The sequence below is a fragment of the Harmonia axyridis genome, chromosome 5 (assembly GCF_914767665.1).
Source record: "Harmonia axyridis chromosome 5, icHarAxyr1.1, whole genome shotgun sequence".
NCBI lineage: Eukaryota > Metazoa > Arthropoda > Insecta > Coleoptera > Coccinellidae > Harmonia > Harmonia axyridis.
Window position 1 is genome coordinate 42,057,822 of NC_059505.1, and position 26,898 is coordinate 42,084,719.

The window sequence follows — 26,898 nt, forward strand, 5'->3', positions numbered from 1 at the left end:
AATACGATAATTCCATACAATTCATAAAAATGAATAGGAGGAAAGCTAAATCAATTTAAGGGTATTGCCACAAGTTCTCGTTTCATTTAAAACATTTATTTTACATTTTATTTGATATGCAGAAATTATAGCATAGATCATTTCGAATAAGATGATAATTTTCTTCTCCACAATGGACTCCTAAATTCCACCATGATATGTCCATTTTATTAAATTTTCCAAAATGAAGTGATTTTTTACTAGTAGCGATAAAAGTGTCATTAACTGAAATAAAGGATTTCTAAAAAGCCACAAAAACGAAAGACATCTATATAAATTTCTAATTCTTCCAATTCGTAGATTCAAACTGAAATTTGGAATGTAAAAGTAAAAGCGGCAAATATATATCTACACTTTTAACACTTAATTTGTAGACAAGCAAGATACTTTCAACATATTTATATTTGTATATATATTAACAGTGTTTTTCTTTTATAATTTATGATTCTGTAATGATAGTGATTCCACGTTTCCATCCACCAATAGCTGAAATAATATTCATTAATCATTTTAAATGAAAAAGAAATGAAGAAATTTATTTTTTTTACCGTACAACTCGATATATGTTTCACGAGATTTTTCGAAAATATATATAAGAATGGTTTGCAGTGATGACGCTAAAAGGGGCTTAGGGGGGATAGAGAGTTGGGCCCCCTAAATTTTTACTGCAAACCCCCCCCCCTGAAATATTGCAAGAGCAGAGAATTGTTTGCAGTGACGACGCTAGGGGGGGGCTAACGGGGGAAGGGGGAGCCGCCCCCCCCCCCCAAATTTTTATTGCCCCCCCTGAAATATTGCAAGAGCAAAAAATAGTTTGCAGTGGCGACGCTAGAGGGGGGCTAAGGAGGGAAGGTGGAGGTGGGCCCCCCCCTAAATTTTTGTTGCCCCCCCAGAAATATCGCAAGAGCCAAAAAATACAACATGAATTTAACGTGAACTGGACCTGGAAATATTGCCCCCCCCCTCGAAAAATCCTGCCCCCCCCTATTCTTGAAAATATAGAATTATTTAATATAATACACCGGAATTGAGTTCTTGTCGGATGAAACAAATTTGGAGTTATATTTTGATAATTTTGGTGATATCCATGGAATTTTCCAAAAGGTTTCTAAAACACCAACTGCATGTTTTACTTGAATCAAATTTGAATTGTCAGTCCATCAGTGAACGGTAGGGATCGACTGGAATAAATATAGGTACATCGCTTTACAAAATGAAAGCATTTTTCAATTTGAAAGCTCACTAACATTCAAGTTCAAGTAATGCTACATTTAATATTTCATACAGATTTTTTTTCAAGACTAGAAAATAATGTTTCCTTAAATATTAATATTCTAAGCAGTCTATCGTTACCGAATAAACAAATATTTTGTCATATTTGTGTGCTTATTTTTATAAATATAGAACAGAAAAATAATCACTGATCCAAGAAGCATCAGTATAGTAATACTTGTTGGGCGCAACCAACATATTATTTCCCTTTTCAAGTATCAGTCAGGGATTTACATCTAGTTTATATACAAGTTTACACAAATTTACATAACTAAAAATAAATATCTCGCAACATATGATGAAGAAATTTTTTCAGAAAATTTTTATGTATTAAATTTTTTTTTTTATGAATTTTGAGTATTGAGTGGTAACTTCGAAACTGTAGATTATTTCGACTATTGTTGATCATTTCTCCATCATATTTGTCATCATAAACAATATCGATTAATTGAAAATCTTTAAATATAGAATTGTTCTTTCGTAATACCAGGAACCATATTTGTGCAAATTTAAACATTTTATATTGGAGGCATCCTTTCGGAATACATTTATTACACTATTATTTTAAAATATAAAGCTTAGTATAAGTTATTGACTAGATATTTTTTTTTTCGATCACTGCAAATATCCATGTATATATAGACACTTCGTTGTATTACCCATTCTTGCGAAGAAAAAGAAAACGTCCATCGAAGAAATGAACAGAAGCGTAAATGAATTAGGAAATCTGTTCATTTTTTGGAATCCGGCAGAATCATATGCCGAATAAATTTTTGGCCATGCGTTCAAATCCAGGTCTGGTGTTCAGCAATGGAGCAATATTTTTTATCCATTAGTGTTAAGTTTCAATATATTTACTTTTGGAAGAGTTTGTATTGTTTAATATTGAGGAGTGTAATGTTATTTGCACTAAGCAGTTTGCACCATTCGTGATAAAAGAGCTAAGAACAATGTTCAATGACTGCCTGAGTTGAAGAAGAAGAAGAAAGCTCAAACTTTGTTGACGTATTGCGTACGAAACTTGACACCAAAAGAACAATCATACGATTTCACTAAGATGCAGAATCCCTAGTGTGTGTACTGATTCGATTTTGTTTCAGATTTTCGGAGATATCCACCTGTTGCTTTGGTGTTCTGCTTCACCAAAGTTCTGTAAGGGGGCGCTCTTCAAAATTGTTCGAATTCCCGCTTTCTGCCTGGCGCCGTTTGAAAATGAAACACTGATTTTAGACTTTACAAACTTCCACAATAAATTACAATTCAGTTCATATCGAATTTTTAATGAAATGAATGGAATATAATGACAGAGCATAGAAGATTGTTATGAGCATAGAATATAAAATATTATTGTTCTATGCTCAAAAGTCATGAGAGCCGGGAATCGAGAGAAATGTCAAATATAAACGATGTAAGCGCCATCTGAAACAGACGCGATCCCTCGAAATCAAGTAGGTATAAATCTGAAAAATCCCCCGTTTTGTCTGAAAGTTTGACAGCTATAAGTAGACATACCAGGTTTTCAATGCATCCTAGATTTCACTCAATTAAGCAAGCCTTCACATCCAATTTTCCATCGATATTACATTCAAATCTTTACCACCAAAACTTCAATCTGTACAAATTTCACTCAACATTGCATCTCAAAGGATGAGACTTTAGTTGAACACAAGATCATAGAGAGAGACCGGCGTCAGTCTTGCAGTATATGGGCAATGATGATACAATACAGTAACACTAGAAGCTCTTTTTACATACGTTGCTCACACAGCTGGCTGGTTAGGCATATGACTCGCTGAGATAGTCGAAGAAGTACTCGAAACTTTCATTCGCGTTTGCGACAATGTCAGGACTGTTTAGGTTCCCGTTTAGGGCGCATGCTCTGTACTGCTCGCTGAATGACAATAGTATGTCACGGATCCTTGCAATGATCGCTTCTACTCAGGCGTTCGATTCCTACAAAAAAAAAATCATGATATTACTTCATTTAACTCAGCGTCAGCAACTGCCAACGACAAACGATCTCCCAAAATAGTTGAAAATGTTATAATTGAGTTATAGGTATTCATCAGAATTTATGAGAAGTTTGGCAACACTATAAAAGTAGGTAATACCCTGCAAGAGATTTGGGGAATCCCCGAGTAGGTAAATTGTTGTGTTTCTCGAGTAAAACACAAGACTTCGTTGCTAGGATAGGAATATTGCAAAATAAGTTGAGTTTGTTTAAGAAAAAATTTTGGCATCGCCATTTCTATTCAAGATACAGGGTGCTGAAAAAAAAATTGTCAAATTCCTTTTGATTTTCTTCTTGTGATTTAGCCTTGGATTAGATCTAATGGGGGATTTTATTGGTCTATTATGTTCCCATCTTCGGGAGTTCCCCAGGGTTCACAACTTGGCCCCATTTTGTTCAAGATTTTAATCATCTGCTTCGAAAAATGTGTTACCCTCTTTTTTTTTCTCAACAGAATAATTTCAGTTGAAGAATGCCTCAATATTCAGGAGAATCATGAAATACTTTCGGTATACTGCTAAAACTGTACTGCTAAACTAGATTTAGGTTAAATTTGAGGGAGGTTTGATTGAACCCCCATATTGTGCCCCCATCAGAGCTGTTCTTGCCTTTAGTCGTTTTAGTCTACAGTTCGCCCTGGAGTTCTAATGAACTCCAGTATCTGGGATGGCTTCAAGGAGGTTTCTTCCTTACTTCTGCAAGTCTCTTGTCCAAAACATTTTTTGCGTTGGCTGGGGATGGCGAGACAACCCGTCACCAGGTGACCCTGAGTTTCTTTCTCCTACCCTCAGAATCTGTACTCTTCGTTTTTTGCTAGACTCATTCTCATGAGGTGCTTGCTGAGGCGGCAACGCCCTGTGAGGTTTCCAGTGAGAAGATGTAGCATATTGTTGCTAAGATACAGATACTTCTTAGATCTCACAGTATTAAAGTTTCGAAGAAAAATTTTGGAATGATCCACAAGCCAGGAAGATTCCACCAGAATGTTTATCTTACAGTTTTTTCCTTCACTTTCTTTTAGGTTCATTCTCCTATACCATAGAAAGGATCCTGGATCAATGGAAGGACTTTGGACTTCTTTCCTGACAAGTTTGTTGATCTCATCATTTCCTTTAATTCTCCCAGACAAAACAAAAATTCTTAGCCCTCGAAGTATTGAAGTTTCGAGGAAGTTTTTTGGAATGATACAACCCAGGAAAATTTCGCCAAAGTGTTTCTCTTTCGGTTTTTGCCTTTTCCTGAGACACAATCTTGTAGGTACATTTACCTATACCACATAAGGATTCTGGGTCATAAAACGAAGTTTATTTTCTGGCCATTGATCTTTGCCTCTTCGTATCCCTTAATTCCCAAGTGATCGGGAATCCACACTAAACAAACCTTACTATTATTGCCTATTCCATTGAGTTTGGTTTCAGAAAATTGTAATTGTTTTTGGTTTGCTCTTTAAGATACTTACAACTATGATGAGGTAATAACATTAGTTTCATATTACCTCATTTTTTTCACATCTAAATATCACTAAAACCTAACACAGTCAGTAAGTGTCGAATCTCACCAACCAAGAGATCCTTTCTGGATTAAAATATGTTATTTTGCAATCCTAGCAACGCGGCCACCTTTTTCTTTAAACACCCTGTACACTCATATACTCAAACATCAATGGGAATGAAAGAGAGCCTCGCAAAGTTGATATCTCAATCAACCAAACCTCACCTTTAAATTCTCAAAATAGTGCATGATCTGATCGTAATCCATGTCCAACTGAAGATCGTCCAATCCTGGGAGGTCAGCCTGCGGTGTTGTCGAATTGGTCTGGTCCTGCTCCTTGTTGCTGAACATCGGATTGCCCACGATCGTTGCCCGCTTTATTTCGGCACTGTTCCTAGCTGTACCAGAAAAATTAAGTGTCAGTTGTTGTGATCATGCGCACTCTGCGAATGTCATCGAGTCAATTGAGATGCCCTGTTCAGGTAGAAGAGTCTTACCGTTTCTGTTCTGGCTGGCTTCTCCAGGGTATTGGACGAACTGCACCTCCTCCTCCTTGTCCGCTGGTTTCGGTCTCATCTTGACCTCTTCAGGAGGGCTGGGGACGTCGCTGGGCTCGTCGTCGAATTCGAAGGCGTTCAAGTTGTTGCCGTTTACGGCGGAGACGAAATCTTGGACTTCGTCTTCGCTTGAACGGTTGCTGGGGGTGAAATCTCTCAAACCGTACTCTCTGTTTACTATGTTGGGGTCTGATGGTCTGTTGTACTCGGTGATGGGTTGGTTGCAGGCTGTGACAAAGAATGGTGTTGATAAATTGAGGTTATACACTGATTTCTGAAAGGACGTCAATGTGACTGTAATTTACAAGCGTGTATATGGGTTCCAAAAGATTGCTACGTTCATTTTCAACAGCTAATCGTTGAATATATTGGATCAGAATTTCCTGAAACACCTATAAAAAGAGTTTCAAAGAAGTGTAGTGAATCTATCGATTCCTTCCGAGAACTGAAGAATTCGATGTACAAACTTAGGATTATCAAAGCCACACCCCTAAGGGATTCGTAGAAAGGCTTTGCTAACGGTCGAATGGAAAACATCCTGAATGCCCATAAAACTCGGCATTTCAGGGCGAATTGAGTTCAGACCAGTCTACAACTACAACATATGTTCAACACTTGCACCGACAACGAAAGATTAAAGATTTTCACATCTGTTCCCGAGACCGACGAAAAAGTACCTACAACAACCCAAGTGACCAGGGACCCTAAAAATCGATTAGACAAATTATCATCTTCTTCAAATTCTTTCAGTGGGTCGGAAATGAATTGAATAAGTATTTTTATCCCGTTCTTTTATTTCCCTAAATTGTCCTTGGCCGTGAACTACTCTAGTCACAGTATAAGGACCACATCCACAGAAGGAAGAAACCGAAACACAAAAATTCTGGCAGAACCTCTCAAAAAGTTCCTTTGGAACTTCGACACTGCAAGATCCAAAAAGTACTGGGATCTCAGCAAGAACATGGTACATTTCCTCATTGGCACTGCTGCTTCAGGTAGTATACCAAGAATGGGATTATTAAAAACTGACAAGTGCTGCTGATGAAGAAACTCCTGAGCACCAGGTCACAAAACCTTTTCATTGCAAGACAATGCAAAAAAATTTTTGAACGATGTAACTTCCACAAGACTGAGTTGCTTGCAACACCATCCTGGTTAATAACTATCTAACCTAGAAGGCACTACTACCAATGACTTTCGCACTCTGACCATCCGGAAGTAAATAACAGCTTTTGTGGTATGGTTTTTTCCATCAAAAAAACAGTAGCATATCAGGGTGGTAGTTCATCTTCACTTACCGTTATCGTTGGCTAGCCTGGGTTGCAGTTTACCCTCACTCGAATTCCTGTTGTGGTGATGGTGACGGTGATGGTGCTTCTTAAGGGGATTTTGATTTTCTATTGGGGGAATGGGTGTTGAGAGATTTCTATGAGGAGGTACAGGTGGTCGGTACTCTTCAGATGTGGAAGCCAGCACTGTTTTGTCGTAAGAAGGTGGTGGTGACACCACTGCAGCTTCCGAAGGTATTCCATGAGGTGGCAGAGGTGGAGGCGCTGTTGGTTTAGTCCTGTAACGAGGAAAATACTATTAGCAATGACCTATTCTAAATTCACGGTATTTTTTTTAGAAAACATACAACAAAGCTAATCAATGTTATCTTTAAACACAGTTAGATAGTAGACTTTCTTTAAACACAAGTAACTTAGTAGACAAATTTGGTCTAGAGGCAAAAGAAATGTACCATTCAGATTACGAGTTCGTTTGTCAAGAAAGAGGAATGAAGAAGAAGATACCGTAAAAAAATTATAAATTATAGACTTATTCTCACCAATTTCGACAATCTTCCTTGGGAGCTCCTGCAGCCAATTTGCTCCTGCTGTAAGTGGTACTATCGACCGTCCTAGAGGCGTTAGCGCTAGGCAGTTCGATGTGGGTGGGATTGCTGAAGCTGTTAGCCAGTGCGTCATCAGGATCGAAGTAGTTGGCGTTCAGCGGGTTGGCAGTTATCCTTATCTCGGTACCAGCGGTACCGTTGTGGACCGTTGAGTTCCTGTTCGAGCTGTCCACGGTAGAACGTCCCAGCCATACCCAATCGTGGGCGTTGGTCACGGTTTCTCTCTTGCGATTGTAGTCTTTTTGCACACCGCTGGGTGATATCGGAGATGCTCTAACGCCTTGGGTTACGCTCTGGTCCAGTTGCTTGTATTTCGACGCGTAGACTACGCAGGATATGACGAAAACCTGAAGAAATAAGGTTTGTGAAGGTTTTATTATCTAGGAAACAAGGATTGAGGTTTTAATAGGTTATGCACGTATTAATCAACGCTACTTACAACAATGGCGCAGCAGAAGGCAGTCAGTAGGACATACATGCTGATCTCCAGAGGGTTCATATCATCATGACGTCTCTTATTACTGTTCTTGGTCGAACTGTACTTACGAGCTTGTACATTCGGTATCTGACCCAAGTCTTCTTTCATGGAGTTTCCTTCAAGGATAAAAAAATGTTAAGAAAAATTGCCACTTAATCCACAAATCACCCAACCGTACCATTCAGAATATCCTGGTGATCTAAAGACAACCCTTTGGTGCCACCAAAAACCCCTCCATCATTCTGCAAGATGTCAGGCCTGTGAGCTAGATCGCTGGAACTGAAGTCGACCACAACATTCGCAGAGGCTTGAGCCAAAGGACCGGCACTCTTAACCTTAGACCTGGAGGACATCCGACATTCTTCAGACAGCAAGAGGGTCACTTGGAGAAGGTCTCCATTTCCCTCACCAACCGCTATCACTCTGGGATGATGGGACGCCACCATTGGTGCAAAGGCAACCACTTCAGGGTCTGTACTGTCTACCAGCAGATGGTAATCGCTGTCCGCTATATCCCTTAAGGGTGTTTTGGTTCCATCTGAAAACTCCAACTCGATGTCTAGCAGGCCTTCCTGCGTTTGATATCGAGAAGTTAGTTTGGGTTATTTGGTGTAGGTTGAGATAGTACCGACCTGGTATTGTGCTGTGAGTTTCCTGGTAACGCTGGTTTCTGCCACGTAGCCATTCTCGATGGAGCTGTCTGGAGATATGTTCAATTGGAGACCTGAAACTACCTCCACTGATAGTTTGGAGATTCCTACTTTGTCGTTGACCACTCGAATCTCTTTGGCGCCTATCACTCTGCCTGTGATCGGCGATAGCACCTGGACAAAAATTTATTTTTCAAATAATCGATATAGAAATTTAAACCAATGGAAAAATTGATTAGAGGCATCTTCAGAGGTTTTAAGGTAGAAGATTTCAACTCAATCAGTTCAGAGTAGTCTAGTAAGATGCCTCTAAAAGCTTCTTCACTCACCTGAACTTCCGTGCGTCCCATGCTCCGACCTTGAAGTATTCTTCCGTGCAGACTTGCTATCCTGAGGTCGCTAACGCGAAGTAAGGGAAGCACCAGGTCCGTAACTCTCAACCAGGTTCTCCTATTGATGAGGTAACTCACCCTTCCAGATTCGTGGTCTACGGCCATGAAGTGAGCGTAAACGTCCACTGGCGTCTGCTGATATCTAAGCCTGCAGAAGGGCTTCTCCACGACGTTCCCCAGGTCCTCACCACCTATACTGCTGCTGCTTGACCAGGAGGTGCCGTAAGATCTCTTCTTTCGCCTAGTCTTGGTGTTGCTGAAAGATGTAAACGACGTGAAGTTTGTCTAACAACATTTGTCTAAAAACACTTAGAAGGATAAAGAAGTGAAAAGACTCGTGCGTTCTTTAGTAAAGTCACCACGCGTCATCAATACTGGTTGAGAATCTCCAGCCAAAGAAGTTTGAACATAACTTGGGTTATCAAGACAAAGGGTTGAATCATTTTAAAGAAGACAACGTTAACAAATGATAAGATTTATGTTACTATCATCAATAATTCCACTTATATGTGGAAATTCGAGAAGTGGGGTTATCTGAACCTAACCTCTACAACAAAAACAACAGAAACAAGAAAAAGAGTATATAACTAGAAATAACTGTGGGTTTTCTACACTTACCTGGGGTGAGTATCTGGAACTCTCCAAGATTTTATCTGTGACAGTCTGAAATCGGCCACCTGGAGGTCTAGAGGAAACTCAGGCATCCAGACGGTAAACCTGGCCAACCCTGTGTATGTTCCATATTTAACAAGAACGGATCCATTGACTGAGCCTCTGGCTTCACTGCCATCTACATAAACCGAGCTACAAGACGAAGATACCTGTAAAATAGAAAATATTGAAGCAAGCTGTGAAGCAATAGCAAGATTATCATGAGATGACATAAGAATTTAGACGGTCTCACGTTTACAGTGAACTCTGACTGGTATATATGAGTTTTTTGCGAACAAAAATCGAAGATTTCGGTGAAGTGCAGCTTCTGGTCCCATCTCAAGATGGGATTTGTTATATGGTTAACCTCAAAACCGACGTTTTCAAAGATCCTCCAAGGACTTTAAAGTTGAATGAGTTAAAGAAGTGAAATGGGACATTAACGTCCCTCATCAAATGATGGAGCATAGACTGTTGACACTGTTCCAATATCAATGCAAAGGTTTACAGAATGTATGTATTTTTTTACAGAAAACCTTAAGAATTCGGTAAGAAATTCTAAAATATTCAGAAAAATTAAATAGATGATGAATGTCCTACTAAATAGTAGGACATTCAAAATTCTGCAAAACAGTGACAAAAATTCTGTAAAGCATTGACTAAAATTCTGTAAAGTATTAACTAAAATTCTGTAAAGCATTGACTAAAATTCTGTGAAACATTGACTAAAATTCTGTAAATCATTGACTAAAATTCTGTAAATCATTGAATAAAATTCTGTAAACCATTTATAAAAGTTTTGTGAAGCATTTATAAAAATTCACTTATGATGACTTTAGAGTGTTACACCCCCATCGCTCCAATTCCCATTATGAAAATTGGTCCTCCGCGTGAGAAAATCGGCTCATTTCCGGGAAAATCGTCCCGAAACACTCCGGCCGATGGAAAACGCTCGCGTAAACGTCTTCCGGCAGAACCGACCTCCATCCGTCGCGCATTTTTCTCCTGGTGCGCGATTTTTCTTCGCGGAAAATTCATTTCCGTCTAATTTCGCGGAGATCATCTGTAACGGCGTCTCAGGGTTTCCCTTATCGCGGAGTCGTTTTGGTAAACGATCTCCGGGCCCGGAGTCTGGAAGACGTATTTCTGCCCCGTATCAGACTTGGAGGATGGCTAATGACCGGAACGGGGGGACGGGGGAAAGAGGCTAGATTAACGCGAGACGGGACGGACACCAAGGCATGCTGCGATCGATAGCTGGCTTGTCTGTTTTTAAAGGTTCGGATTCGTTCGTCTGGACTTCGCTAATCAGCTAGGGAATCTACAGATTTCGGAGTTCACAAGCTAAGAGTAGTGTTAAGAGTCTATGCTCCATCAACTGATCAACTGATGAGGGACGTAAATGTTCCAATAGACTTCTTTATCTCATTCAACTTGTGTTTATTGATTACAGAATTTTTACAGAATTTCTTACCATGAAGAAATTGTATAAGTTTGCATTATGTTTGAATTCAGCAATACTGTATTACAAGTAATGTCTTCTTCTTACTTATGCTCAAGCAAATTTCTTGTTTTTCTATTGTTTCATTGCCTGTATTAGGCCAAAAAGCGGTGCTAGTTTAAATCGATATGATTTTTAGTTGGTACCAACTTGCAAAGAATACCTGTCAAAATTTGACAACGGACCGACCATTTGTTTGTGAGATACCTATTGCGTTTTGAGTGTAATTATTATTATATAGCGTTTTTGTATCGTTTAAATAATGAAATCGTTGAAAAACGTCCCCATTTGAAGAATTTGCTGTTTCATCAAGACAATGCGCCGTGTCATAAATTAATGAAAACAATGGCAAAATTGCATGAATTGGGCTTCGAATTGCTTCTGCGTCCACCGTATTCGCCAGATCTGGCACAAAGCGACTTTTTCCTGTTCTCAGACCCCAAAAGAATGCTCGCTGGAAAGAAATTTAGCGCCAATGAAGAAGTTATCGCCGAACCTGAGGCCTATTTTGAAGCGAAAGACAAATCGTACTAGAAAAATGGTATCGAAAAGTTGGAAGATCGCTATAATCACTGTATCGTCCTCAAAGGCAAATATGTTGAATAATAAAATCGAATTTTCCCAAAAAAAGTGTTTTACTATGGTTACCGGGGACATTTCAATTGGCCTGTTAGGTCTACAAAAAACTAGAGAATGTCTTGAAAACCTACAGAAATTCTGTGAAACTTCGTAAAGTGCAATGAAATTCCTTTCGAATCTAAATAAAAATCTACATCAATAATGAAACGCAAACGTTTGCCAACATTTTTTCTTTGACTTCGAGAAAAGTTAATACCATGGTTGAAGATCTCCTAGATGACTATATATGTGTATTAGAGATTGATGTCTCAAGCTGAAAAAATAGAAATTCTGATATTCCTGCCACTCATTTCTCATTTTTTTTCAATAGGCAGTGGACAATCCAGAATTTTTTCACATCTCAATTATGTTCATTATTCTTTGAATTTCGTTTCGTATCAATTTGATTTGATGTCATTTATCATATCTTCACTTCATTATTAATTCATTTCTTTATTCTGTTCTGTTGTCGAAAAAATGAATTAACAGATGTTGATGAAATAATGGACTAACATATCGGTCAGCTTTACGAGTGGAATAAATAATTGAAGCTAATGTCTATTTCAACTCCATTTGATTCCACCATAAGGATTAAACCGAAATGAAGGGGTTGATAGGTTTATAACCTTCAGATCATTTCCCAAAACGAATGTCATCATCATGAATTTTATATCAGACGTTAACAAAAAAAAAACCCACCAACTCAACTAAATAGTCATTCTCATTATTATTCATAGCGCACGTGTTTTTAAATATACGATCTCATAAATTTCGTACGTCAAAGACCAAAATTCCCCTGAAGTTTCCTCAATTCATCTTAGTTCATCTGCGCGAAGAAAATGTCACCGGAAATAACACGTTTTCAGGATGAAAAATTAGGCCAGTTATGGAAGCGCAACATTCTCATCTTCTCAAACATGAGAGGACCAGGCAGCAGCCTAATGGAAAAATTGTCGAGGGTTAATGTTTCTGAATTTTTCGTATTTCGTAGGATATGACCTCCTGAACAAGAAAGATTATGCGTCCAACGCAATCCTATAACTAGTTTTTGAGATACAGGGTGTCGAAGTTGGAAAATGGCATTTCTTTAAAGTAGGAAAAAAAATCTGGATCTGCATGGTGTTTTCCAAAATTTGCCGGCAAAATTGAATTTCGTTGAGGTGAATAATTATGCGAGTTATATTTTCGCACGTAAACAATTGCCATTGTTCACTAAGTAATGCAACATCGAAGATTTCTTAACAGAATTGACAAACTTGATTTTGTCAGAAACGTACCCATTTGGATAAAAGCAGCCATATCTTTTTTTTTTTGAATAACAAATGATTTGTGTGATACCTCTTTGAAATCACTATAAAATAGACAATATATTCGTGTAATGTGCAGCAGTAGCTCGGTACATTTTTTTCCACTACGATGGGCTAAACTTCATGAACAAAATAATCCACTACCAAAATTTCCAATAAAAATGTTTCTCATAGCCCCCCTTTAACATTTTCGGAGGATGTTTTTGATGTTAACGTTAAAATCATTCTTCAGCAATATTTTAATGAAAAAAATTAACCAGAAAGATGTAAAATTGTACCAACCGTAAGGGCAAAACTATTGAAAGGGGCAAAACTTCATTATTTTCAACAAAAAAAAATATCTCGAAAACGGTGAGATTTTTATTATAGAAATTTCGTCATAGCAGGTGGGTTATCCTTTGATCTACATTCTCCCTCGGTTTGACGTGGTCTTTACGGGACACCCTGTATACCCACGTCAAAAAACATACCGTAGCACATCAATCAAAGTACGCCAGACGACTGCGACGGTTGTAACATGTGGGTATATAGTGTGGTTAAAGGTTCCGATTCGTGATTTCTGTAAGATGTTGCCAACTTTACGAAAACAATGTGAAACCTAAAATATTAGGCAGTTCGGCAAAGTCGCACAGCTCTACCGTAATAAAAATTAGCCAATGACAAAATTTTCCATTAGCCTATACTTGCTGCATTCTCCTTCTCGTTGAGAGGATTTGAATCCTCCCACTCCCGAAAACGGACATCTCAATAACTCACCTTCAGGACGCTGTCGTCCTCCGAGTAGCAGGAAGCCTGGAACGTCACGTCAGCTGCCTTGCCCGCCTGGGAAACTATGAAAATTTTCATGGCCTGGGAAACCTGTCTGCCTGTCAGCACTGCCGTGTTCAGCACCTCCCAGTTCTGGAACACAAGAGAGAAAGGGGGGGATTTAAACAGGCTGAAATTGCGTTTTGTCTTGTCGAGTTGGGATATACGATCCCTGGAAAAATAGAGTAATGGCGGTAGGTATCGATGTTGACGTCTGTGGGGTATGTAAAGGGTGTTTTTTTTTTAAGAGCTATAAAACTTTAAATTGCAATAAAACAACGATGGATTATTAGATTGACATGAATTTTATCTATCCGCAAGATAATCTTGTGGCATTACATTTTAAATATGATTTCTGGCATATGACTGCCACGGCTGGCTCGAATGTAGTACAATCTGGACGTCCAATTTTCGATGACTATTTTCCAACATTTGTAGCCGTATATCGGCAATAACACGGCGAATGTTGTCTTCCAAATGGTCAAGGGTTTGTGGCTTATCCGCATAGACCAATGACTTTACATAGCCCCACAGAAAATAGTCTGGCGGTGTTAAATCACAAGATCTTGGAGGCCAATTCACAGGTCAAACTCTTGAAATTAGGCGGTCACCAAACGTGTCTTTCAATAAATCGATTGTGGCACGAGCTGTGTGACATGTTGCGCCGTCTTGTTGGAACCACAGCTCCTGGATATCATGGTTGTTCAATTCAGGAATGAAAAAGTTAATAGTCATAGCTCTATACCGATCACCATTGACTGTAACGTTCGGGCCATCATCGTTTTTGAAGAAGTACGGACCAATGATTCCACCAGCCCATAAAGCGCACCAAACAGTCAGTTTTTCTGGATGTAAAGGTGTTTCGACATACACTTGAGGGTTAGCTTCACTCCAAATGCGGCAGTTTTGTTTGTTGACGTAGCCATCCAACCAGAAGTGCGCTTCATCGCTAAACAAAATAAAATGGACGTAGTGCGCGATACGTATTCCGCACAGAACCATTATTTTCGAAATAAAATTGCACTATTTGCAAGCGTTGTTCAGGCGTGAGTCTATTCATGATGAATTGCCAAACCAAACTGAGAATAAATCACGTGACAGCTGTTAAATCGGTCGCCATCTTGAACGGTAATGCCAACTTAAAGTTATATACCTCGAAAAAAAACAGCGTGTTGAGCGATACAAATTCATATGTCGGGATATCGTATTGAAACCTGGATCATACCAGGGATTAAGTCGGCCCTTTCGAACGCAAGCCTTTTCGATAACGTGCACGCGACTGTTCCGCCCGCGCGAATAGGGCTTTACGTAACCAGTTTGCGAAGCAATTTCGCGGACGGCTGCCCCCGGAGATTTGCCTACGGACGCCGAGCGCCGGGACGCCACTCGCTAAAGCGTTTTCATAATGCAAGAGGATCCGGCTCGGTCCAGACAGATGCGGGGTTTTTGGGGCCGGCGTTGGGCGGTCGAGTGGGCGCTTATCGGCGTTCGATTTGGAAAATGATGGTTTTTTTTCGTTTTTTTTTTCGAAAGCCGAGGATGATTGGCGGCGGATTTGCTAGATGGAAAATCGGTTAAGCCTGATTAACCCTTATCTCTTTTTGAGGGTTGATTCGTATAATCGCTGGCGCCGTAGGATAATTTTTTATGGTACTCAATGGAATTTTCATTCATCATTATTAGGTACTATAGGGTGTTTTTTTTCGAGGTATATAACTTTAAGTTGGCATTACCGTTCAAGATGGCGACCGATTTAACAGCTGTCACGTGATTTATTCTCAGTTTGGTTTGGCAATTCATCATGAATAGACTCACGCCTGAACAACGCTTGCAAATAGTGCAATTTCATTTCGAAAATAATGGTTCTGTGCGGAATACGTATCGCGCACTACGTCCATTTTATTTTGTTTAACGATGAAGCGCACTTCTGGTTGAATGGCTATGTCAACAAACAAAACTGCCGCATTTGGAGTGAAGCTAATCCTCAAGTGTATGTCGAAATACCGTTACATCCAGAAAAACTTACTGTTTGGTGCGCTTTATGGGACGATGGAATCATTGGTCCGTACTTCTTCAAAAACGATGATGGCCAGAACGTTACAGTCAATGGTGATCGGTATAGAGCCATGATTACTAACTTTTTCATTCCTGAATTGAACAACCATGATGTCCAGGAGCTGTGGTTCCAACAAGACGGCGCAACATGTCACACACCTCGCGCCACAATCGATTTATTGAAAGACACGTTTGGTGACCGCCTAATTTCACGTTTTGGACCTGTGAATTGGCCTCCAAGATCTTGTGATTTAACACCGCTAGACTACTTTCTGTGGGGCTATGTAAAGTCATTGGTCTATGCGGCTAAGCTACAAGCCCTTGACCATTTGGAAGACCACATTCGCCTTGTTATTGCCGATATACGGCCACAAATGTTGAAAAAAGTCATCGAAAATTGGACGTCCAGATTGGACTACATCCGAGCCAGCCGTGGCGGTCATATGCCAGAAATCATATTTTAAATGTAATGCCACAAGATTATCTTGCGGATAAATAAAATTCATGTCAATCTAATAATCCATCGTTGTTTTATTGCAATTTAAAGTTCTATAGTTTTAAAAAATACACCCTTTATATCCGATATTTTTCCAAAAAACTGTCAGATATTTCAAGTTGTCAAACTGTAATTATCATGGATATATACATTTCCATAGCACCTCAACCATTCCAACAATTGCGATTTCTATCAAATTTCGTCTTATTTATCACTACAGGAAAAATAAAAAGATTGTGGGAATTGTAATAATTTGCAAATAAAATATCCTACATTTATCATTAAAAACAATCGAAGAAAATATTAAATGTTTAACTCGGCAGCAAAATAGATTGACTGCCTTGGCTGAATTTCTAACCTCGCTACGCTCGGCTATGAGCTATCAGCCGCTGCAGTCAATTTACTACTTTGCTGACTAGTAAAACGAATAACTATTTTTTACTGCTTAGATCCGGTACTCATCGAGCAAAGTGTTAAATACATACAATCTCGTACCCAATGAACAACCTTGGCACAATTGAATCGTGTTTTTCAGTCCCGATAGATAAGGGGTCAGAATGTCATCGACAACGATCCGAGCAAGGCAGAGTGTAAACAGCAACCCAGTATATCTCTAGCACGTCCGAGATGAAGATCGTCCTCTTCCTCACACTTGCTTCCATCGGCAGCGTCTTCACGGCAGAATGCAACATCTCCACGCTGACCTCGATAGACGCCATCACCGTCGATCTAAAAGGTAGATCTGAAAAACTCCAAAACAGCGACTTCTTCATGATGGACTCCTACAAGGTGATCTTCCTGACCAGAGCCAGCGTCCCCTTACTCTGCGAGGGTATGGTTAAGTTCTTCTCGCACCTGGAGGAGCTTTACATCATCGCAGCGAACGTCAGTGAGATCGAACAACTGGCCTTCCAGGACGTTCCCAAGCTGACCAAACTCTCCTTGGCCGTCAACAAGCTTAGGGTTGTCAGATCCAAATATTTCAACCAGATCAAGTCCCTCGAGGTGCTTTATTTGAGCAGCAACGAGTTGGAGCAGGTAGACGAAGACGCTTTCGATGGTATGTCCAACTTGACCAGGATCTACTTCAACAGGAACAACTTGAGGTTCATAAGCGGCAATTGGTTCAAGGACTGCCCCAGCTTAAAGGTGGTAGATCTGAGCCACAACAAGATAAGTACAGTTCCAGCCAAAGCCTTCCTTAACATCGTACCAGGACAGGATCACCATGCGGTACAGTACAGACTCCGTTTTAACGAGATAGAATCCATCAGTCCTGAGGCGTTGGAGAAGGACAAAGATTTCTTAGACCTGATGCTGGACAACAACAAACTAACGGAACTCCCAGTTGCAGTGTTCAAGAATCTTCAGGTCAACAGTTTGGTATTGAGTTCAAACAGGATCGCCTGTTTAGATATGGAAGTGTTGGAAGGACTCAGAGGCAGTTTCATGTCTTTGCATTTGGAGAGAAACCCTCTGGCTTGTGATTGCGTTGATAAGTTTGAAGAGTTCGCCAATAATACCGAGATTCAAATCTCGTTCTACTACAGTACCACTTTCAATTGTAAGTTGCTCAAGCAGATGCCCGTACTTAGTAATTGAAAGATTTGGTTTCAACCTCCCTAATTTATTTTTATGATGCAAACTTGTTTTTCCACTACCTATCTATAAATAATAAGATGTCATTATATCTCTTGGAGGGCAATGATCTGTAGATATATTTAATGAACAACTCCGTCATGTTTTGAGAATTCGAGATATCGAATTTTTTTTTATGAACTTTCCCTTTTAATTTCTAGATAAGCACCAACTGATATTACTGATTTAATAAGTTGTGTTATTTATTGTTAGATTTTGAATAGAATCTATTGTATTTGTTTTATTATTATTAGTATTTGAGGTATCAGTCTGAAAAAGAAGACTAACTAAGTAAGTAACATGATTCACTTTCACTTAGTTCATTAGTAATTCCTTTTAGAACCTCCTCGTTATAAAGTCTTTGAACAAAACTTGTTGGCCCATATAAATACAAAAAATCCATTAAGTTCTTGCGAGAACTCTGCTTTCCCGTCTGTTTGTCTTAATTTCCCAACTTTGAAGCACTTAACATGTCGTGTTCGCAAGTTCCAAACAACTTTAAAACATAAACGCTGTCCTTGCTTCAGACAAGCTGCGGTTTTGCCATATAACCTTTGCATGATGCAGCGAATTTCGAACAAAGTTGCCATCACCGCATATAATGCTAGTCATAGCTTCTAATGGTGGAAAATTACCAGTTGCCATTAGCCTCAAACAGAAGAAGAGCATATCCACTCGCATTTCACCTAACTGGAACGTATCCGATCAATATTATTCTATGGATAAAAGATTTTGTGACTGCGCCACGGTATAATACCATAGAATTTCTAACCTATTAGGTGTACAACTTTGCTTCCGCCGTTTTGCAATAGATGGCTGTAGCGGTAAGGGGTAGTCGAAATGAATAGATCCAAGATGTCATACAACAATCTTTATTTGTAAAAATGACCCTATCGAAATATTAGTCGATTTGTGCATCATAAAGTTATTCTAGATTGAACATGTCAGCTTATGAGCCAAATTCTCTTCATTTGCGGGTGGTTTTAATTTTCTGCGTTAATATTAAGAAATCTGCGGCTGAGGCTCATCGAATGCTCTTAAATATATATGGTGTGGTCGCTATTAGTGAAAAACCGTGCCGAGAGTGTTTTCAACGCTTCAAGAACGGTACTTTTGACGTCGAAGAGCAGCATGGCAGTGAAAGAGGAAAGGTTTTCGGATATGCAGAATTGAAGGCATTACTTGATCAAGACTCGTGTCAAACGCAACAAGAATTGGCAGAATCATTGGGAGTGACGCAACAAGCCATTTCAAAACGGCTGAGAGTCATGGGAATGATTCAGAAACAAGGAAATTGGTTACCGTACGTGTTGAAGCCGAGAGATGTTGAACGGCGTTAGTTTGCTTGTGAACAGTTGCTTGCAAGGCAAAGACGGAAGGGATAACTGCATCGCATTGTCACTTGAGACGGAAAATGGGTTCATTACGATAATCCCAAGCGCATAAAATCATGGGGATATCCTGGCCATGCTTCCACGTCTACGGCCAAACCGAATATTGACGGTTCCAAGGTCATGCTCAGTATTTGGTGGGACCAGCTCGGACTACCGTATTATGAGTAGTTAAAACCGGCTTAAACAATCATAGGCGATCGTTATCGAGAACAATTAATGCATTTGAGCCGAGAATTGAAAGACAAACGACCGTAATACAACGAGAGACATGATAAAGTGATTTTACAGCATGACAATGCTCGACCCCATGTAGTGAAAGTGGTCAAGACATACTTGGAATCGTTGAATTGGGAAGTCCTACCCCACTCACCGTATTCTCCAGACGTTGCTCCCTCGGACTATCACTTGTTTCGATCAATGGCACGGCCTGGCTGACCAGCACTTCCGGTCTTATGAAGAAGTAAAAAATTGTATCGATTCGTGGATCGCTTCAAAAGATGACCAGTTTTTTCAACGCGGGTTTCGTACACTGCCCGAAAGATAGGAGAAAGTAGTGACCAGCGATGGACATAACTTTGAATCATAAATGTATAAATAGTTTTTTACAATAAAGCCTCGAATTTTGGGGAAAAACGGCGAAAGCAAAGTTGTAAATCAATGAAATTCAACTCACCTTACTGATGGGAACAACGGCTTGTATGTCATCTTTCTGCACTTCGAATCGCGTCGTAGATTTCTTTCCTTCAGTCCTGTGAGTGTCAGCGCCATCTTGATCGTCTTGATGTGGCTCGTAACGAGCTGTCCACACTATCCTTGTCCCTTCGTAAAGTTCTGTTGCATCCTCGCTCACCTCTACCAGCCAAGTGAAAAGTTCCAAAACCCTAAGTTCATAAAAATCACTCTCAAATTGTTATCCAGACAAAACATGGAACGTACCCAAATCTTTATATTCTATGAGCGAACCTTTCTATGTTCGTGACCATAGAAGGAATTATCGTCTATGCTCGCTACATTTTCATGCGAAATAAACGGAAACGAAGCAGATGGTTTGAAACGTTGGCTTTGGATGGGAATTTTCGAGTGCAGTAAAGCACGAACGTGTCGATTGGCTCCGACGTCATCTGCGAAGGCGTTAAGCCCGAAACACACATAAATTTCAATAATTAAGTGGAGCGAGCGTTGACTTTTCCTCGGATTTAATTCCCAAAGCAATCACGATGTCGTATTTTTATCGTCGAATGTTTCGGAGGATGATGACCAATAGGGTTTGCCCTCTTGAAATGGCAAAAATGATTCTGATGACATAAAACTCGGAGGGAGTTCGTTATTTAAGTGGCTATAACGTTGTATTATAGTGGTAATCTGGTTATCAACGATTTCAGTGCCGGAAACGTTGACGGCATAAAACAAAATGGAGATCCATTTCGGTTCTGCACATTTCGTTCGTCTGTTATGAAAATGAGAAGGGTTGGGAAATATTGTGAGCGTTTTTTTGAGTGAAATATAGAAGAAGAAAATACAAGAAGTACAATTTCTAGTATGTAATAATATCATACGATATTAATTATCTACCTGGTTGTATCAGCAAAAATGCCATCAACATAACCATTGTCATACGGAAGACTTCCACGATATTACGTAGGAATCATAATCGAAATTAACCCAAGGAGAATGCATGTCATCAAGGGAGAGTAGCGATATACCGGTTTCGCCCTTATTAGGGATCATCAGTACCGCATAACTCAACCCAAGATGACAAACAAACGAAATAGAAGGCGCCTTATTGCACACTGGCAGGCGCAGAGCCTGCCAATATAGAAGTATGATCAATAGAGGATTTTATTGTGAAAAACTTTAGAAGAAATCTTATGTCAATAAATAATATAAGGTTTTTCCATAGGGTGATAAACAGAGATAGAGGGAGTATGCGCAATTCTTACATGTCCCCAACATGGTTAGATTACGTTGTCGGATTGTGATATATTTTCTAATCCACAATTTTACTATATTGTTATGAATGTATATTATATTCAATGAAATATATTTATTTTACTGATTCCCGATTGAATATGCAAATTTGAATATTTGGAATCCGATTTTTTCCTAATTGTCGAATTTATAATAAGCAGAATATTTATTATTTTCTGTATCTACCTGCTGAAATTCAAGGTTTGGCAACTTTTGCTCTCCTAGTGTCATCGGTTGTTTCACGTCGTTTGGTGCGCTTGAAGTTTGTTTTCTGAATTCCTGATATATTTAGGTATTTATTGCAATATATTTTGCGTTAATATGAAACGTTGATTCACTATGGGACATAAGAAGTGCGTTCTTTGTGGAGAAACTCGCGAATTGAGTGAAATATCGTATCACTGATATGTTTTCATTTCCGCGCGCTTCATGTCAAATTTGATAGTTCGTGTTGGGGACAACATTTGCTTACTGAAAATGACATAATATGCTCCCTCTATCTATGTTTATTACTCTGAGGGTTTTTCCAACAAGAAGTTCCATTCATTTTTATGAAATATTTTGACCAATTCGCACATTGGCATGTCCTCAAATACTTCAAAAATTTCATCTTCAAGGTATTGAATCGATTGTGAAGCATTGACATTATCTCACACGTGGCCCCAAAGAAAAAACTCTAAATGTGTTGAATCTCAAGATCAGGGTGGCCAATTGTTATCACTTCTTCGAGAATTTACACGCTTAGGAAACTTTTCTTGCAAAAATAGCGCTTTTTTCGTTGATTGTGTGGCACGTAGCACCGTCTTTTTGGAAATAAATGTTGGCCACACAAAATCATTAATCAGAGCTGTAGCGCATTCCATTCACCGTAACAGTTTCACCAGCCTTATTTTCGAATAATTAAGGTCCAGTCACACCATCAGCTCGAAAACCCCAACAAACAGTGACACGTTGAGGATGGAGAGGACTTTCAACAATCATTCTTGAATTTTCCAAGCTCCAAATGCGACAATTCTGCTTACTTACGTAGCCTCCGAAGAGCAAATGGACCTCATCAATAAAGATGATTTTTTGAAGAAATTTTCACAAATTTTAACAATTTCAAAGCATCGTTGAAGCTGGGATCTTTCCATTTTTAGCAATGGGGTATTTTTTACTTGTCAAACGTATGAAGATAACACCTTCAATATGGATAGCTGTCCAGATAGCGCGCTATTCAAATTAAAACCTCTCATTAGAAAACCCTGTATAAAACTTGTTTAAATCCCTGTCCCATTTCTTGTAATCCAGTGCAGTAGACTAAGGATTCACGGATTGCGCCCCCAAGGCAAAGATGGTAACCCGCGAACACCTGTTGGTTGTATCGCTGGTGGACTGGTCCACAAATTACGCTCAGGATGATATAAATACTCACTCTCCTCCAGGGGTTCCGGCTACTCCTTCTGCGTCAGGGGGCTCCCTTCTGACGAGGGTCACCGTTGCGCCAGTGTGTCTGGGATTTATGTCGACGGTCAGATTCCAAGCAGCGGCGTCCGATGCGGCCGTGGCCTCCAGTATCTTCAGGCCGCTCTTCACGCGACCCCTGGAACAAAAACGGCAAATTTTGTGAAATTTGCAGATTATTAAAGATGCAAGATGTAGGAATGCTTCTTAATTCACGAGAACCTAATTTTTATGGAAATGGGTGTTTTCGGGAAGATTTCTCGATATGATGAAAAAATGTTACGCCACTGACTTTTTGAACTTTATTCGTTTTCATGTGAAAAAGGGTGATTATGATCGAGTTTGGTAGGGAAATATAGGTTTTCAGGGTCGAGTAATCTGATGGTATTGGAATTGTTGGGCTATCTATCACCGTTTAGATTTTCACAGATTAATTTCAATTTTGACATATTTTAGTTTCTTCGAATGAAGTGGACAAGATGGGTTGATTAACACTGAGTTACAATTATTAAGAATAAGGCGCTTTCGGAAAAACTGCTATATACTTCTCTTTGATGGAAACAGTAGGCAACTTTTAAATGTCTGTCATGTTTCATGAGTTGTGCATCTTATTTCATTATGTCAATCAGTTGAGCTCAATTTCTGTGAATTTTCAAAGAATCTGTGTTAAATTGTTAAACACTTCCCATGCAGCAACAACCAATTCGTTTTTACGAAATAACTTGTGTTACCCCCTTGAAGTTTATCGCAGTTATTCACTAACACTCTGTATAGCTTACAGTGAAGATAAATTCGAAATTTGTCAGAATTTATCCGTTGTTTCAAATAACATAATTCAGCTCAAAACCAGTTTTATTATTGAAGAGACACTTGTTGAATAGAGTTTTGTGAACCATATGGATATATTGAAAATGACAGTAATTAGGTGAATGTGTTTCTATCTTTCAAAGCAACACATGTGTGATACATTTGTCATCATGATATACAGAATCCACTTTATTGAAGGTTGAGAGATTGTGTAATGGGGAATTCTTCTTTGAAAAAAATTAAGTATTTGTAATGGAATATCGTTAAAACATCACATTCCAAACTTTCATTTTTAAAAAGTTTTCAAATACTGAAAAAGGAAAAATAAATATGAGGATCTAAAATTTGAAGCGTTTCGTTTTCATTGCACCATATGGAAACATGGAATGAAGTTTACAGGGATAGAAAAGGACATCAAATCTATCACTTTAAACAGGTAAACACATATAGCTATAATTTTATCAGGGGACCAAGGAAGAGAAAAAGAAGAACACATACTTCATCTGTCATATAATATTTTGCATTCTATATGCTGTATTAGTGTGACGTCACACACCGCCATTTTTGGTTCCCCTGTCAGTGTTCGGAATCCAAACAAACAAATTGTCATTCAAATTAGTACGGTGTCGTTGAAGGAATTGGCTTATTTTCATAAATAAGAGTATTGTAGGAACGATTTCAGTATTAATTGATAGACAGAAGGAACGAGGTTTATACCAGTAAGTTTGAATCCTGTATCATTCCCCAGATTTTGTAAAAAGCCGTGTTTATTAGTTGAACTTCAAGTTCGAACTTACTGGCATTAATCTCGTGCCTTCTGTCTATCAATTAATAGTAAAATCGTTCCTTAAATAATCTTATTTATCGAAATAAGCCAATTTCTTCAACGACAACGTACTAATTTGAATGACAATTTGTTTGTTTGGATTCCGAACACTGACAGGAGAACTAATATGGCGGTGTGAGACGTCATGACTAATAGAGCGTATTGGTTATAAAAGCCAACTACCAGGCGCTGTTGTCACTTTGTGCAGCCGTAACAAAGTGATTTAACAACTTTGAAAACTGAATTCAAATAGTTTCTCTAGTTAATTTGGAAAAATCATGAATGTCTTCCATAAGAATTGAGGAAATTTGCAGTTATAACCTAAATAAATGAGAATTCCCCAATGGTCTGACTACGAGTTAAGAAAACCTTTAAAATCTAGCCATCACACTTCAAAAGAAATATTGTTCGCATAGGATGAAAGCAATTTTCACTTAAAACTGTTAGATCGCCAATTTTCGAAATTTATGATTCATTTTAGTATCAGCCTCATATTCTATTCAGACTTATTTATAGCTCCAATTGGGTGCTTCCAAGACCCTTCAACCCCAAGTAGGACATATCGATATCTGCAAACAACCACCCCTCTCAAAACCACTCTTCAAGTTGCCCTCAACGAAAAAAATCTAAAAATTTTATACAGCATTAGGAGTGGGTGTCATCGATCCACTGTCTGGTCCTGTAGACGTAGATGAAAAATGACCCGGGTCAAATTCAAGATTGATTGAACATCAATAAAAGTTGCCCCAAGTTTTGACAAAGACTCTCCTAATGGACGATGAACATTACGCCGTTCGAGTTCCCGAAACTTCTGGCGGAGTTGGAAAGACTTGAATAAATCTTCCCGAAATTAAAAAAAATCAAAGCTTCTCGGAAGATTTATTGAACGTGAAATGGGCTTTCGAAGTACCTCTACGTTGGCGGTGGATCATGGAACGTAGCCTGAGAGTAATGGGAATGTGGAAATATTCGATATTTTGATGATGTTGGAGATCTGTTGACTTCTCTCTTAAATTCATTCAAAGCATTAATCTGAAATGATTCATTTTGGATAGAAGCCACTAAAAGTAGTAGGTTTCAATTCAATTTTACTATTTTTGGATAATTAAGCTCTCTGCCCATAAAATCAGCATTACTGGCTAATTTCACATTGTATCTAGACCTTTAATGAATATTGTTTTATATTAAAGGGTGTTTTTTTAGAGCTATAGAACTTTAAATTGCAATAAAACAACGATGGATTATTCGATTGACATGAATTTTATTTATCCGCAAGAAAATCTTGTGGCATTACATTTTAAATATGATTTCTGGCATATGACCGCCACGGCTGGCTCGGATGTAGTCCAATCTGGACGACCAATTTTCGATGACTTTTTCCAACATTTGTGGCCGTATATCGGCAATAACACGGCGAATGTTGCCTTCCAAATGGTCAAGGGTTTGTGGCTTATCCGCATAGACCAATGACTTTACATAGCCCCACAGAAAGTAGTCTAGCGGTGTTAAATCTCAAGATCTTGGAGGCCAATTCACAGGTCCAAAACGTGAAATTAGGCGGTCACCAAACGTGTCTTTCAATAAACCGATTGTGGCACGAGCTGTGTGACATGTTGCACCGTCTTGTTGGAACCACAGCTCCTGGACATCATGGTTGTTCAATTCAGGAATAAAAAAACTAGTAATCATGGCTCTATACCGATCACCATTGACTGGCCATCATCGTTTTTGAAGAAGTACGGACCAATGATTCCATCAGCCCATAAAGCACACCAAACAGTCAGTTTTTCTGGATGTAACGGTGTTTCGACATACACTTGAAGATTAGCTTCACTACAAATGCGGCAGTTTTGTTTGTTGACGTAGCCATTCAACCAGAAGTGCGCTTAATCGCTAAACAAAATAAAGTGGACGTAGTGCGCGATACGTATTCCGCACAGAACCATTATTTTCGAAAAAAAAATTGCACTATTTGCAAGCGTTGTTCAGGCGTGAGTCTATTCATGATGAATTGCCAAACCAAACTGAGAATAAATCACTTGACAGCTGTTAAATCGGTCGCCATCTCGAACAGTAATGCCAACTTAAAGTTATATATCTCGAAAAAAACACCCGTTAGAAGTGAGGAAGTAACCTCTTTGAAGCCATCCTTGATACTGGAGTTCATTAGAACTCTAAAACTCAAGAGAGAGCTGTAGGCTACAATGACTAATGGCGCTAACAACTCTGATAGGTTAGCACAACAGACTTTAAGGTGGCGATGAAATGAAAACCCCCTCAAATCGAATCCGAACCTAATGTCAAAATGATTTCTCATTTTGAACATGTTGAAATATAACCTCTGTGGATCAAAGAAACTGATTCATTATGTTAAAATGTTTACGTCCCCTGTCTCCTCAGATTAGCACGCAAAAATGATAGAATTGAAAAATGAATATGAATCCAAATAACAACTAACACAATTAAGTATGGTACAATAAATAATTAATGAAAAAAGACCTAAGTACTAGCAATGATCATTTAGGAATCCTTGAACTCAAATTCAACAAAAAACTCTCCCAGTGCCTGTTCGTTATCAAATAAATGGTGGATGCGTTAATATA

The 26,898-nt window shown here is 39.0% G+C and overlaps 2 protein-coding genes across 4 annotated transcripts in view; one reads left to right on the forward strand and one right to left on the reverse strand.

The window, feature by feature from the left end:
* Nucleotides 1-1,149: 1,149 nt before the first annotated feature.
* The window catches only part of LOC123680969 (transmembrane protein 132E), a 99,391-nt gene continuing 73,642 nt past the window's right edge, over nucleotides 1,150-26,898 (reverse strand). The window contains exons 5-18 of one of the 3 annotated variants that reach the window (XR_006747580.1): nucleotides 22,634-22,801; nucleotides 19,925-20,132; nucleotides 13,618-13,761; nucleotides 9,403-9,605; nucleotides 8,722-9,040; nucleotides 8,375-8,566; nucleotides 7,921-8,314; nucleotides 7,704-7,858; nucleotides 7,199-7,611; nucleotides 6,669-6,937; nucleotides 5,311-5,598; nucleotides 5,039-5,211; nucleotides 3,067-3,264; nucleotides 1,150-2,108 (exon numbers count right to left, since the gene is read on the reverse strand). Coding sequence is in view for 2 of the 3 variants with exons in the window: in XM_045619111.1 (XP_045475067.1) it covers nucleotides 3,250-3,264; nucleotides 5,039-5,211; nucleotides 5,311-5,598; nucleotides 6,669-6,937; nucleotides 7,199-7,611; nucleotides 7,704-7,858; nucleotides 7,921-8,314; nucleotides 8,375-8,566; nucleotides 8,722-9,040; nucleotides 9,403-9,605; nucleotides 13,618-13,761; nucleotides 19,925-20,132; nucleotides 22,634-22,801 (2,941 nt within the window). In the remaining variant the exon portion in view is untranslated. Of the gene's footprint in view, nucleotides 2,109-2,179; nucleotides 3,265-5,038; nucleotides 5,257-5,310; nucleotides 5,599-6,668; nucleotides 6,938-7,198; nucleotides 7,612-7,703; nucleotides 7,859-7,920; nucleotides 8,315-8,374; nucleotides 8,567-8,721; nucleotides 9,041-9,402; nucleotides 9,606-13,617; nucleotides 13,762-19,924; nucleotides 20,133-22,633; nucleotides 22,802-26,898 lie in introns of those variants that run through there. The other 2 variants (XM_045619111.1, XM_045619112.1) reach the window with 2 other exon arrangements.
* Nucleotides 16,787-18,104, forward strand: LOC123680970 (slit homolog 1 protein-like). Its single transcript, XM_045619113.1, has one exon. The coding sequence runs from the start codon at nucleotides 16,847-16,849 to the stop codon at nucleotides 17,819-17,821; it is 975 nt and encodes a 324-aa protein (XP_045475069.1). The 5' UTR covers nucleotides 16,787-16,846; the 3' UTR covers nucleotides 17,822-18,104.